Raw genomic sequence first — 16162 nt, forward strand, 5'->3', positions numbered from 1 at the left:
TAGACTGAAATGTCTGTTAGGATCTGGGTTTCTAGTTCACCTGCAAACAGGTTTGGAAACTCTTCAGGCTCCACCCTGATTCAGATTTTATACCAATGACTTGTGTTCAAAGCAAGGCGTTATCAAGACGTTATCAATGCCAAGGTCATTGAGGTCACGGAGTCTATGCTGTTAACAGAGTGAATAAGTTACCTGGTTCTTTTGACAAAATCATTTGCTAAATAAATATAGAAACAACCATGTCTTAGGGCGTGTAAATCACATGATGAAAAAGATAACACAATCTTAAAAATGAACATTTACATTAAATGGGCGACAGTGGTACAGGAGGAAGAGAAGTAGTTTAGTAATCAGAAGGTTGCTCGTTCGATACCCTGTTGTAGCGTCCTTGAGCAAGACACTGAACCCCTAATTGCTCCTGGTGTGCAGTGTGCCATCAGTGTAAAATGTGTATACATCCTTGTAAGTCGCTTTGGATAAAAGCGTCTGCTAAATGACTAAAAGTAAATGTCAAATGTAAATCCTGGTAGCACTGTCTATTCCAAAAGTATTTGCTTTGATGCAAGATAAACTTCTACATAGTACATACCTGGATGAAAGATGTGATCCGATGTGTCGGTCACAAAGAGGCAACGCTTATATGTACCATTTAATTTCAACATCAGTTCCAAACATTAGCATTTGTAGATCAATGCTCTCATAGAGGTTACCTGTTATTGCTACCAGTTGCCGATTATTGAAACATTGTCACACACAAGTCATCCTTCCACATCCTGCAGGTTACCATGGGTTACCAGGCACCTCTTGTTAGTAGACATGCTCCGTTACATGCTATCCTCAAAATAATAAACACCAACTGTAACATGATTCATGAGTCCACAAATCAGAGAGACATAGACCATTTATTAGACGGTTATTGATAGTCAACAGTTGAAGCCCTTTAACAAAGTAACTCCAAGCACCACATTATTGCAGATACAGTATGTAGCATTCCGATAGTTCATCGCTACAGCAAGCCTTGTAAACCAATATAAAATGTTCCAATGCAAGCTGGTACAATGCACAGCAGTTGAATGGCCTCACTCCAGTTTCAATGAGCTGGTGAAGTTTGAGTGTCTCAAAGGTACCTGTTGCCTCATTTAATGCAGTGCTACATCCTCTCTCCTGTGTGAGTGTGATGGTGTCGTTTGAGGTTTCCCCCTTTGCCCTGTATGAATCCGCTGGTGTAGTTTGAGATTTCCCTTCTGGATGAAACTTTTACCACACTGAGTGCAAGTGTATGGCTTCTGTCCTGTGTGGATGCGCTGGTGTAGTGTCATATTTCCTTTTTGGACAAAACTCTTGCCACACTGAGTACAGGTGTATGGCCTCTCTCCTGTGTGAAGCCTCCGGTGTACTTTGAGAGCTCCCCTATCACTGAAACTCTTATCACACTCAGTGCAGTGAAACGGCTTCTCCCCAGTGTGAACCCGCCAATGATTTTTGAGAGTACCACACACAGAGAAACTCTTGCCACACTGAGTGCAGTGGTATGGCTTCTCTCCTGTATGAATACGCTTGTGTTGATTGAGTTTATTTTGTTGACTGAAACTCTTGCCACATTGAGTGCAGTGGTACGGCCTTTCTCCTGTATGAAGACGCTGGTGTATTTTGAGTTTACTTCCTGAGGAAAAACTCTTGCCACACTGAGTGCAGGTGTACGGCTTCTCTCCTGTGTGAATGCGCCGGTGTATATTCAGATAGGTTGCTTGGGAGAAACCTTTGCCACAATGAGTGCAGGTGTACGGCCTCTCTCCTGTATGAACTCGCTGGTGTAGTTTGAAATGTTCCTCTCGGTTGAAACTTTTGCCACACTGAGTACAGATGTATGGCCTCTCTCCTGTGTGAATCCTCAGGTGTAGTTTGAGACCATTACTTAAAAGGAAACTCTGGCCACACTCAGTGCAGTGATATGGCTTCTCCCCAGTGTGAATGAGCCGATGTGTTTTGAGACTACCCCTTTCAGCGAAAGTCTTGCCACACTCAGTGCAGGTGTATGGCCTCTCTCCTGTGTGAGTCCGCTGGTGTATTTTTAGACGTCTTTCTTGGATGTAACCCTTGCCACACTGGGTACAGTGGTATGGCCTCTTTCCTGTATGAATATGCTGGTGGTGTTCGAGTTGATGATTTCGCATGAAACTCAGGCCACACTCAGTACATTGGAACGGCTTCTCTCCTGTGTGAATCCTCCGGTGTAGGTTGAGACTACTCAATGAAGTGAAACCCTTGCCACAATGAGTGCATGTGTATGGCCTCTCTCCTGTGTGAATACGCTGGTGTTGTTTGAATTGATTCTTCAACTTGAAACTCTTGTCACACTGAGTGCACTGGTATGGCTTCTCTTCTGTGTGAATGTAGCGATAACTTCTGACATCAACTTCTTCCTGTTTTGAAGAGGGGTTTGTAAGTGTGCGTGTGTGATGTGTGTGTGAGTGCGTGTGTGTACAGAGTCGTTTTAGCACAACCACTGGACACAGTTTGGAGGACAATGAGGATGCAGGCGCCTGAGTATCTAGGCTGATCTCTCCATCCGCTCCTTCCTGTTTTGAAGAGGGGTGTGTGAAGTTATTGGATGTTGACCTTGACTTCAAAGTTTTTTGTGTGTGTTGGTTGCCGCCACCACTGCTTCTGGAAGGTGTCAGAGTCTCTGGTCTGATCTCTCCAGATGTCAGCAGTCTCACGTACTCAACCGTGTGGCGCCTCTTGATGTGATGGTGGAGGTAGATTTGAGCCGTGTAGGAAATCGGACACAGTGTGCATGAGAACACCTGAGACGCTGTTACCCCTGAAAGAAAGGATACAGAAAGAACAAATGCAGGTTCAGGCAAAGATTTAGGTTTTAGGTTTTAGTTTTCCATAAGTTTATTTATTAAGGCTGTCACTTTATAAAAATTGCACATTATGAAATTAATTAATCGCGATTAAAAGTTAGTTTTTCTTCTTATGACTAAATGTTATAAATTATCAAGTAATCACTTCAGAGAGCGTGTATTTTAGACACTGTTGTTTAATTGTATTTTTTTTTAACACAAAGGTGTCCTTTCAACGGTATATCGTAAGAATTTCCCGCTTGGGCCATGGACCCCACATTCATCAAGATAGAAAGACTCACAGTCCTCACAGTCTGCAGAAAACAGGAACAAACCTAAGATGATTAATTTACATTTTTATGCAACCTAAAGATGTACAATCATTCTGTTGTGAAGAAGAATAACCATCAACTGTGAAAATGTTCATGTAAAATGTCTGTAGGCACTATGGAGTCATCAGCAGATCAATGTTTAGAAGGAGAAAGTTAAGAGGTGAAGAGGCAGCAGTAAGAGCAGCTCACAGTGTGTGTGTGTGTGTGTGTGTGTGTGTGTGTGTGTGTAAGAGATAAAGAGAGGCAGCAGTAAGGGCAGCTCACAGAGGCGATCTTCATCTTTGGGCTCCTCTTCCTTTGCGTAGCTCACTCTGGGTCTTTTTCGCAGGCTGCCTCCATGCTTGTGGATGTTCGACTGGTCTTTCTGCTGTTTCAACCTCTCTCTCTTTGACACACCTGACACACACACACATAAAAAAAATCAGACTTGCTGTTTGCCTTCACTGTTCATACAGCAAGCAAACTGTCAACTGCCTTCTATTGTGTGTGTGTGTGTGTGTGTGTGTGTGTGTGTGTGTGTGTGTGTGTGTGTGTGTGTGTGTGTGTGTGTGTGTGTGTGCATACACTCTCATGTGTAAACCCTCTCACCAGCTGTTTGCCTTTACTGTTCATACAGCAAGCAAACTGTCAACTGCCTTTTATTGTGTGTGTGTGTGTGTGTGTGTGTATGTGTGTGCATACACTCTCCCGTGTAAATCCTCTCACCAGGTCTCTCTGCTGTTGGGTCTTGCTCTCTCCCTCCCTGTCCATCTCCACTCTCCACAGGGTCTCCCCCTCCACCCTGGTCCGAGTCCGCTCTGGGAACCTGAGGAGGAACAGAAGCCAGTTCTGTCAGAGAGTTGGATCACCAAACACCAGTTCTGTGTCCTGTTGATAGGATGTGGACCTCCTATTCTGTTCGTGCTCTGATGTGATTCAATCCTAAAATCCAAGATGGTTGTGCGCGGGTTTACGTTAACACTTTTGCCAGACTGATTTTGCCAGAGATAAATAAACAGTAAATCTCGTACTAACCACACTGGCACCATAAAGGACTGCTTAGCACGGTTATGGTCACACTAACAGACAGCTGCTGTGGGGGGGGGGGGGTATACAAACGTGAGTTGCAGTAGTCTAGCCTGCTCGTGATGAACGTATGCATCATTCTTTCAGTGTCAGCCTGAGCGAGAAACGGTTGCACCCTAGCAATGTTTCTTAAGTGTGAAAAGATGCTTTAATTAATAATATTTTTGATATGGGTTTCAAAATTAAGATCGGAGTCAAATATGGCCCCTAGGTTTCTGGCTTGGTGCTTGGTGTAAAGTGCTAGTGTTTTAAAATGTGCAGATAGTTTCTCTCTTTCAATTTTTTCACCAATGAATAATACCTCTGTTTGAGCTGGAGAAAGTTGTGACAACGTTACAGCATGCTCCTTATGAGACAACGGATGGTGTGTTGTGGGATGTCCTCCCAGATCTGTCTAAGGGCATCAGTGAGCTCCTGCAAAGTCTGAGGAGCAACCTGGCGGCGTCTGATGGACCGAAACATAATGTCCCAGAGGTGTTCTATCGGGTTTAGGTCAGGTGATCTTAAGGGCCATTCAATTGCATCAATTCCTTCATCCTCCAGGTACTGTCTGCATACTCTTACCACACGAAGCCAGTTATTGTCGTGCATCAGGAGGAACCCAGGACCTACTGCACCAGCGTAGGGTCTGACCATGGCTTCAAGGATTTCATCCCGATACCTAATGGCAGTAAGCCTGCCGGTCTCTAGCCTGTAGAGGTCTGTGCATTCCTCCATGGATATGCCACCCCAGACCATCACTGACCCACCACCAAACCCTTCATGCTGTATGATGTTGCAGGCAGCATAGTGTTCTCCTTGGCTTCTCCAGACCCTTTCACGTCTATCACAGGTGCTCAGGGTGAACCTTCTCTCATCTGTGAAAAGCACAGGGCGCCTGTGGCGGACATGCCAATTCTGGTGTTCTATAGCAAATGCCAATCGAGCTCCACGGTGCTGGGCAGTGAGCACAGGGCATACTACAGGACGTCGCGCCTGAGGCCACCCTCAAGAAGTCTGTTTCTGACTGTTTGGGCAGAGACATTCACACCAGTGGCCTGCTGGAGGTCATTCTCTAGGGCTCGGGCAGTGCTTAACCTGTTCCTCCTTGCACAAAGCAGCAGATAACGGTCCCACTGATGGGTTGAGGACCTTCTACGGCCCTGTCCAGCTCTCCTAGAGTAACTGCCTGTCTCCTGGAATCTCCTCCATGTTCTGGAGATTATGCTGAGAGACACATCAAATCTCCTTGCAACGGCACGCGTGGATGTGCCATCCTGGAGGAGTTGGACAATCTGTGCAACTTCTGTAGGGTTAAGAGATCGCCTCAGGCTCCCAGTAGAGATAATGACTCTAGCTAAAGCCAACACTAATGGAAAACCTCCACATGCAATGGCCTCAACATGCAAAACCACCACTATTTTGGGGTTCGTCTCATTGTTGTCCTTCTAGTGCACCTGTTGTTAATTCTATTAACACCAATGCAGCTGAAACTGATTAACAACCCCCTCTGCTACTTAACTGACTAGATAATTATTTAAAAAGTGCAATTGAATTAATGCCATACCCTGATCAAAAAGTGTTCCTTTAATTTTTTTGAGCAGTGTATATTAGGGGAGGTTCTGCGGTAGACAGCGGGATCCAGATACAGCCTACCCCTAGACTATAGTTATATTGTTGTCTGATAGCTGCTATTGAGAGTCATTCCCTAATAACACTCAGACCTTCTGCAAGATCTCTTAAGTTGAATCATTTCCTCATTCCTCCATGGAGCTTTTTGTTTGGCTAAAATCTGTTTTTGTTTCAATAGTGCTACACAATGGTGCTAGACAAGGTTATTATTCCTTCATTTTTTGAACTAGATCATTAACACATGATGGCCCCGCATCTGGGGTTTTGTACATCACACCCGGACCACCACCTGTTTACCCTCCTGCCCTCTGGTAGACGGAGCAACCTCGAGAGCAAGGACCACACGTCTAAAGGACAGTTTTTCCTTGATGGCTATCAGAACATCAAACTCAGACATTCACTAAAATGTGAAATTTCAATGTGCACTGTTAACACCCCGGTCACTTTTCTTTACTGCTCGTCACTTATGCTAGACAAGGTTATTATCCCTTTATTTATCTATGCATACAATCCTTTCCTATTTATCGTAATGGCCAAAAGAGTCTTGCTATTCACCTGAGTCGTCAGGACAGGAGCTTGACGCTGGCTGCGCCTCACGGAGCCGACTCTGGACTCAGCTGGGGTTCCTGAGGGGGATGTGAAGGCACCAGAGGAGGAGGAGAAGAAAACAACATCAACTAAAGTATTTGTGTTAATTACAGATGCATTTCCACAAGAAAATGCAAAGAATGATTACTCAGCAGGAGTAGAGGATGACTAAAAGGAATCACATGGATCACACATGGGAATGAAAGCAGTGTACAGGTAGTTATGACAGATTATGATCTGGTTGGTGGAATGAACTGCCTAGCACTACCAGAGCAGGGGCGTCCCTCTCTACCTATAAGAAGCTTTTGAATACCCAACTCTTCAGAGAGCACCTCCTGTCCTTACTGGCACTTCGACTAGGGCTTAACTTGCAATTACAGCAGTTACGTTCCTGCACTTCTTTTTCTTTTCTATTTCGTTTTTTATATTTCTCATGTAAGGTAGTATTTATTGTTACACCAGGTTCTATTGCTCGTAGCTTGACTGTTCTCTCCCTTGTACGTCACTTTGGACAAAAGCTTCTGCTAAATGACTAAATCTCTGATGTCATCATTACCCAACCAAAGTCACTCAACATCAGGCCGCATCTTCTGCATTCATTATGTCTCTAAAATACAACCGTTTCTTGTTTATCAATACATTTTATGACAGTAAGAGAGCAATATGGTAGAGATAAAGTTAGCCTTTGTTGAATAAAGTATACAATAATAGACTAACGTAGCACCCCATTTAGTGCCTGCAGTCGATTATCAAAGGGAGGTGCTCTCCTTTGAGTTCCCACTCCAACACACATTAGGCACTGAATGGGTTGCTACATCAGAGACCAAACGAAGAGACTGACAGTCATTTTCTACAGTTTCTTTAACTGACCAACTTTCTAAAACTGTATCACTTCACGAGAAGATGTAAAGAAAACCATCTTAGTTAATGAACACAGCTCCTAGTGTATCAGTGTGAACTTACTTTCCTGCGGAGAATCACAGTCTTGGTGTTCTTGCACATCCCCTTCTTTCTTCACTCCAACTTTAGTCTGCAGTAATTCACTGGGGCTAAGTGACTCTGTTTCAGTTTTACAGTGAAGATCTGCAATGAGCTTTCCCTCGTCATGTTGCCATGTAATCATATGTCCACATTCCTCTTCTTTTATCACCGTCAGTGTCAGGGGTCCCTGGGATGTTTCATTACAGCCAGAGCTGGACGTCGGCCCAAGATTCATGTTAGCAACCGACCGAAGAGAAGTCGGATGTCGAATATCGAGCGAATATGTAGCGTTAATGACTTTCAAGCTCAGATTTCTAGTTCAACCTTATTGCATTGTTTTCGCGGTCTCTAGATATCTTGCTAGCCTTCGGCTGATACATGAAAGTCCTGATGTATGTTATGAATTAACCATGGAATAACTCAGATGTTATGATAGTTCAAGAAAATACATTATCCCAATATGTTTTCATACGTTGACCTGTCCTTTCCGTTGTTATCTCAAAGGACGTTTATCAAGGTACAATAACAAACGCGACTTTGAAATATACCCGTGTTAGCCTCACGTCTTCTTCTGTCACCAAACATTGCCGGATGATAAACCACTAAGAGCATACAGCCACCGTGTGGACTGGAGTGTGACTGTGGGAACCTCGCACTCTGGTTTATGTGTCCTTCAAGAACTTTAACGATGGCGATTAAGTTAGGGATAATGTATAGAACGCAGGTCATTGTCGGGAAAATAAGCCCCGACAGGGCGAACAGCACCCCGACGCGAAAGCGGAGGGGTGTTGCTTCACCCTGAAGGGGCTTATTTTCCCGACAATGACCGGCGTTCTATACATTATCCCGCTTATTATACGGTTACAACTAAAACAAACAAATTACTTAACACCGTGTGTCTTTTTACAATGCATTTGTTACTATACGTAGTGTTTAAAAGGAGAGAAATAGTTCGCCAAAGACGTTGAACTTCAAAGACAGTTGAACATTCTTTAGAACACAGCTGCTCAACCGTCCGCTGAAACTCCATTGATAAGTTACCGTACTACTTGCGGAGTGCTACGAAAGACGTGAATTAGAGGCAAAAAGGCCACTTTCCTTGACAGCGGTCATTAAGTCCATAGCAACGGTCAGTTATCGGAAAATAGTTGACCGCAGAACGTTGGGAAGCCCCATTCAAGTGAATGGAGCATTCTAAACCTGATTGTTCAAATCCTTGATTGTGATTGGCTAAAAGCCGTTGTAAAACCCAGCATTACCTTACAATTTGACCTGATTACATTCCATATTACTGCGCAGCGAATGGCAAGGCATTCATATAGCGCATTTCATACCCAGTGTTCCATCTGGCTGTTGCGTTGCTTCAAGGGTTGCGTGGCAACGATTTATTTAGGAACTATAATTTTTAGTGGCGGAAGAATGACGGTTTATCATTAAACTATTGTTTCTTAAATTGAATTGTCTTTATTTATGAAACCATATCAAATATGTGTAGTAACAGGTTTAGAAAAGCAATAAGCCCCGCGAGTCCGTGCTTTGCGCTGATTTTAGAACAGGTAAGGGGGTTTAACGGCACTCCGCTTCGCGTCGTGCCTAACAACTCCCTTACCTGTTCTAAAATCAGCGCAAAGCACGGCCTCTTGGGGCTTATTGCTTAATTCTACAGCATTAAGAAGAGCCGTGTAATAAGCCGAAATAATTTGGTGGAGCATAATACATTCACTCTGAAAGTATTCATTATAATTCATGAATTGTCGTTTGAATGTTCTTCACTTCTTATTTCCCTCCCAGTTTTTTTGTTTCATTTTGTAAAATACAAACGTGCTCCTGTTTTTCAAGTCTTGTTGTGTTTTCTCTGCGTATAACCACTCTCGTGGGTCATCTCTCTTCAGCAGTTCATATGATAAAACCTCATTCAGAACCAGCTTTGCTTCTCAGTAGAAATAAGTCAGATGCCTGTTAAAAAGTCCATAGCAGTTATTTGTTAAGTTGCCCAGACAGAGCATGTTTTGGATAATGACCAGATTATAGTTTTAGTTTTTGCTTCACGGCATAAATAGATGGTGCGACTGCGACAGTTTGCTTTGAGCAATAATTTCATATAATTGAACGTTGGACTTAGTTACATTCGTGTGCGTCCATGTATAAGTAAGTTGACTTACCTTTACCGTGTCATTATGTGTTTGTTATAGTTTAGATATAGCTTGCTCATAATTGTTACGAGGAATGTCATTTAATTAAGCTAGCAGGATGGAACAGTTAGAGAACTAGCTTAGCATAAGCTGCTAATATACAAGTACTAGTGTTGAAGTTTACCTATGCAAAGTTTTGAGCGATCTTTCATTAAGTGTAGATGCCCTTGTTGATTTAGATTAAGCTATTAGCATTTCATTACTTAATACATTGACATGTATAATAGTTCCCTGTAAATGTATTATTTAAATGTTACTATAGGGTTGTGGATTAATGTACATTTCTGTTTGTACTTTACTTTCAGAACCACACCCACATTCACACACACAAACAAACATGCATCCAACTGCAATTCATTCCATGAATTTGTGTGAAAGCAATACAAAGTGCTAATAATCAAACTGGATATCCAAGTGTCCGTTCTTTCTCATTCTAACCAGATGACCCTCAGAGATAACACATTTCCCTAACCACCTCTATAACGATGCCCTTGTTCAAGTTCAAGTTTACTTATTTATTTATATAGCACACTTCATATGATATACATAGACACAATGTGCTTTGTGCAGAGAAAACATTCAATGATCTAAAATAAACAAACAAACACACTTAGCAAAATAAATAAATAAATAAATATATACATTGGTTAAATTGGCTTTTTGTGAGGAGGGGGAGCCCTTATGTGCGGTCAATGGACATCTTTCAAAAGCACTTTTATTTATATTGCTCTCACATACATTATGAATTAATGCATTATTTCACTTAAGGGGCTCTTTTTCCACTTCTGATGTTTCAAACAAAATGGCTACAATTCAATGTATCTTTCAAATATCATCAAACAACTACAACAAAAAAATATTCGCACATAACAAAGCTGAATGAAGAATATAATGAGTACATTAGTGCAGCTATCATTAAAACTGACATTGGTATTTATAAGGTAGCCTATATCATCACTTGTTTCAGGATCATTGGAATCTATTTCTGTTTTTCAAAATTACTTTGCACCAACAACCTTAAGTAAGCCTATGTGTGAACTTAAATATGTTGTGTAATTTAGAGCTGAAAGCACAGCATAGGTACACATGTCTTTATATATCATATTAGCCTAGTATTTTAGTTAAACTGGTATTGTCAAAAATATATTTTTAAGTAAATATTGGAAAACTAATAGTTGAGTTTGACTATTTCAGGTCTATATTTTAAAGAACATAGGAATCTAGGTAACACTAAAGACCCCTTTGTCAGTCAATGAACTAAGAAATTATGAATTTCCCAAAAAATAATAATAAAACAATTAAAGCAGGTAGCGATAGGATACAATATTTGACATTTGCTAGCGGCTAGCTAGCCTGTGGTTTGTATGGTGTTACTCGCTTTTTAGTTCAGGCGTCATTGGCCATCATAGGCGTTTGTTGTGCCCTTGTGCCCCTATGAATATTAGCCCCTTAATGCGAGTTCATCTGCACTTCGTCGTTAAGTGAAGATTTTTCTTTGGGTTAGGATAGCTTGGCTAGTTGGCTATAAGGTTCTGTTCTGAGTGAAGGCTAAACTGCTTGGCTGCGTCCTTAAAGTTAGCTTAGTTCATTTGTTGTTTCAGGCTGAAATGTCAGTCTGAACAGCAAAAACAGATCATAAAACACTAACCTTCTCCACACATTCTAGCGGTGGCTATTTGGACAGCTTACTAACAACAACAATGTTCCTTTAGAAAACCATTTGAACAATCACCAAAGATTCTAGCTGTCGATTTTTGACATTCACCGACATGCACTTCATGAGAGAATCAGCAGAATGCCCTATCACGTCTCATAATTCCATAAATCATTGATTGGCTACAGTGTCTTCGAGTAGTCTTGTGAGTTATATAGTCTCATCTTGCAATGCGTTAGTCAGGAAATTAAAAAAATATTAAAAGTAGTATATGATTATTTTACACTGAGGGAGACGGAGCCGAGCTCCGACAGGATTGGTTGTGGACGTAAGGAGGCGGAGCTGAGCTCCGGAGCGCTCCGGCCCAATGTAACCTGTGTATATACACGAAATAAAAAACAATCAAATAAAAACAATCAAATGAATTGTTAAAAACAAAAAGACCTATAGTCATGAATAGGCTGAAGAAAATATGACATGACATTATCAGATTGGAACGGGTTGCGTGAATCCGTGCACACGAACACCAGCCCGTGAGCAGATGCAAACCTACTCACTTTGGAACCCCGATTCGAACCAGTGCGGATTCAGTGTGCGCATTCAGTGGGTTCGTGTGCACGAAAGGTCGATCCGCAGACGTTTCTCTCCGGATTCAGGCAAACTAGACTCCGTGTGCATGCCTCCTGAGTGAATCAGTTACCTGTGCCTTTTGACAAAATGATTTGCTAAATAAATAAAGAAACAACCAGAAGTCTTAGGGCTGTAAAATACATGATGATAGAGATAACACGATCTTAAAAATCTACTTTACATTAAATCCTGGTAGCACTGTCAATTCCAAAGGTCTTTGCTTTGATGCAAGATAAACTTCCACATAGTACTGTACATACCTGGAAGCAAGAACAAAAACATTGTCACACACACACACACACACACGTCATCCTTCCACATCCTGCTGGTTACCATGGGTTACCAGGCACGGCTTGTTAGTAGACATGCTCCATTACCTGATAAACTATCCTTGTAAGTCGCTTTGGATAAAATTGTCTGCTAAATGACTAAATGGAAAATGTAAATCCTGGTAGCACTGTCTATTCCAAAAGTATTTGCTTTGATGCAAGATAAACTTCTACATAGTACATACCTGGAAGATAAACTTCTACATAGTACATACCTGGAAGATAAACTTCTACATAGCACATACCTGGAAGATAAACTTCTACATAGTACATACCTGGAAGATAAACTTCTACATAGTACATACCTGGAAGATAAACTTCTACATAGCACATACCTGGAAGATAAACTTCTACATAGTACATACCTGGAAGATAAACTTCTACATAGTATATACCTGGATGATTAACTTCTACATAGTACATTCCTGGATGAAGATGTGTCGGTCACAAAGAGGCAACGCTGATATGTACCATGGGCAGCAAAGTTTACCATTTCATTTCAACATCTATTCCAAACATTAGCATTTGTAGATCAGCGCTGTCATAAAGGTTACCTGTTATTGCCACCAGTGGCCGGTTATTGAATCATTGTAACACACACACACACACACACACGTCATCCTTCCACATACTGCTGGTTACCATAGGTTACCAGGCACCGCTTGTTAGTGGACATGCTAAGTTACCTGATATGCTATCCTTAAAATAATAAAACACCAACTGTAACATGATTCATGAGACCACAAATCAGAGATACATAGACCATTTATTAGACAGTTATTGATAGTCAACAGTTGAAGCCCTTTATCAAAGTAACTACAAGCACCACATTATTGTTAGTCCAGATACAGTATGTAGCATTCCAATAGTTCATCGCTACAGCAAGCCTTGTGAACCAATATAAAATGTTCTGATGCAAGCTGGTATAATGAGCAGCAGTGGAATGACCTCACTCCAGTTTGAATGAGCTGGTGAAGTTTGAGTGGAAGGAACCTCTTGCCTCTTTTAATGCAGCGCTACATCCTCCTTCCTGTGTGAATGTGATGGTGTCGTTTATGGTTTCCCCCTTTCCCCTGTATGAATCCGCTGGTGTAGTTTGAGATTTCCCTTCTGGATGAAACTTTTACCACACTGAGTGCAAGTGTATGGCTTCTGTCCTGTGTGGATGCGCTGGTGTAGTGTCATATTTCCTTTTTGGGCAAAACTCTTGCCACACTGAGTACAGGTGTATGGCCTCTCTCCTGTGTGAAGCCTCCGGTGTACTTTGAGAGTTCCCCTATCACTGAAACTCTTATCACACTCAGTGCAGTGAAATGGCTTCTCCCCAGTGTGAACCCGCCAATGATTTTTGAGAGCACCACTCACAGAGAAACTCTTGCCACACTGAGTGCAGTGGTATGGCTTCTCTCCTGTATGAATACGCTTGTGTTGATTGAGTTTATTTTGTCGACTGAAACTCTTGCCACATTGAGTGCAGTGGTACGGCCTTTCTCCTGTATGAAGACGCTGGTGTATTTTGAGTCTACTTCTTTCAACAAAACTCTTGCCACACTGAGTGCAGGTGTACGGCTTCTCTCCTGTGTGAATGCGCCGGTGTACTCTGAGATGGGTTGCTTGGGAGAAACATTTGCCACAATTAGTGCAGGTGTATGGCCTCTCTCCTGAATGAACCCGCTGGTGTAGTTTGAAATGTTCCTCTCGGTTGAAAGTCTTGCCACACTGAGTACAGATGTATGGCCTCATTCCTGTGTGAAGCCTCATGTGTACTTTGAGACTACTGCTTGTAGTGAAACTCTGGCCACACTCAGTGCAGTGAAACGGCTTCTCCCCAGTGTGAATGAGCCGATGTGTTTTGAGACCACCACTGTCAGCAAAACCCTTGCCACACTCTGTGCAGGTGTATGGCCTCTCTCCTGTGTGAGTTCGCTGGTGTATTTTTAGATTTCCTTCTTGAATGAAACCCTTGCCACACTGGGTGCAGTGGTATGGCCTCTTTCCTGTATGAATATGCTGGTGGTGTTCGAGTTGATGATTTCGCATGAAACTCAGGCCACACTCAGTACATTGGAACGGCTTCTCTCCTGTGTGAATCCTCCGGTGTAGGTTGAGACTACTCAATGAAGTGAAACCCTTGCCACAATGAGTGCATGTGTATGGCCTCTCTCCTGTGTGAATACGCTGGTGTTGTTTGAGTTGATTCTTCCACTTGAAACTCTTGTCACACTGAGTGCACTGGTATGGCTTCTCTTCTGTGTGAATGTAGCGATAACTTCTGACATCAACTTCTTCCTGTTTTGAAGAGGGGTGTGTAAGTATGCTTGTGTGATGTGTGTGTGAGTGCGTGTGTGTACAGAGTCGTTTTAGCACAACCACTGGAAACAGTTTGGAGGACCATGAAGATGCAGGTGCCAGAGTCTCTGGTCTGATCTCTCCATCCGCTCTTGCCTGTTTTGAAGCGGGGTGTGTAACTGTGCTTGTGCATTGTGTGTGTTTGTATGAGAGTGTGTGAGTGTCTGTGTGAGTGTATGAGTGCGTGTGTGTACAGAGTTTTTTGAGCACAACCATTGGACACAGTTTGGAGGACAATGAGGATGCAGGTACCAGAATCTCTGGTCTGATCTCTCCATCCGCTCTTGCCTGTTTTGTAGAGGGGTGTGTGAATGTATTGGATGTTGACCTGGACTTCAAAGTTTTTTGTGTGTGTTGGTTGCCGCCACCACTGCTTCTGGAAGGTGTCAGAGTCTCTGGTCTGATCTCTCCAGACGTCAGCAGTCTCATGTACTCAACCGTGTGGCGCCTCTTGATGTGATGGTGGAGGTAGATTTGAGCCGTGTAGGAAATCGGACACAGTGTGCATGAGAATGCCTGAGACGCTGTTACCCCTGAAAGAAAGGATACAGAAAGAACAAATGCAGGTTCAGGCAAAGATTTAGGTAGGTGGAGTTTTCCATAAGTTTATTTATTAAGGCTGTCAATTGATAAAAATTGCACATTATGAAATGAATTAATCGCGATTAAAAGTTAGTTTTTCTTCTCATGACTAAATGTTATAAATTATCAAGTAAACACTTCAGAGAGCGTGTATTTTAGACACTGTTGTTTAATTGTATTTTTTTTTAACACAAAGGTGTCCTTTCAACGGTATATCGTAAGAATTTCCCCCTGAAGCAATTCAAATCACCTCAATCAGCCAACTGTCCTCAACTATGTTGATGGTCCGACTGTCACCAGCAACCCAAATGGTAACCTTTTCACGGACTACAGAAGTCGTGGAGTGTGGGTTCGCGATCATCTAACCTGCGACTGCTTTCTGTCAGGTGCTTTGCACAAAGGTTATAACTTAAAGACGAGCTGCTTCTGTGATAGCTAAATTCAGCTTGACAAATGCTACATACAACTTTAGTTTTGTCGATTGTTCCATCCTTTTGGCCCTGAAACAGAGACTTTCCACTGAACAATCCCTCAGCTTTCTCCATCTTCAAATACCGCAGTGGTTCTCAAACTTTCTCTGTCATTCCCCCCTTTGAAAGAGGGGGGCTTTTCAAGTCCCACCTGTCCCTCATTGCTCCCAAAAAATGGTAGGCCAAGCTTAAAATGGTCAATTATTGAATTAACCTCAAGTAATAACAAATATAATCTTATCTAGGCCAGCAAATGTATATTGCTTGGAGTGATTTCATGTTGTAGTGTATTGTTGCTATGGACACGCACACATGGATGATTATGGAAATATTGGTCAGGACGTGTAACAAAATACACTGCATCAAACCACAAATAAGACATACATTTAAGCCACCTCTGCTTTTAAGAAATACAAAATCTAAAAACAATGTACGTAATGTTCTAATATGTGATTAGCATATTGGTTAGCTCACCATTCATTCAAAACTCTGTTGGTGGCAAACATTAGCACTTATCAGCCAGCTGTGTT

General features: G+C 42.2%; 1 protein-coding gene across 1 annotated transcript in view; it reads left to right on the plus strand.

Moving 5' to 3' along the window:
* LOC308371132 (histone-lysine N-methyltransferase PRDM9-like) overlaps positions 1-4738 on the plus strand; it is a gene marked incomplete at both ends in the record, with an annotated part of 20658 nt that extends 15920 nt beyond the window's left edge. Inside the window, 2 exons of the mRNA XM_080845926.1 lie at positions 3947-4011; positions 4635-4738. Of these exons, the coding sequence (XP_080702052.1) occupies positions 3947-4011; positions 4635-4738 (169 nt within the window). The remainder of the gene's footprint in view (positions 1-3946; positions 4012-4634) is intronic.
* Between the last annotated feature and the right edge of the window lie 11424 nt (positions 4739-16162).

Source organism: Sprattus sprattus, assembly GCF_963457725.1.
Source record: "Sprattus sprattus genome assembly, chromosome: 1".
NCBI classification, from domain to species: Eukaryota; Metazoa; Chordata; class Actinopteri; order Clupeiformes; family Clupeidae; genus Sprattus; species Sprattus sprattus.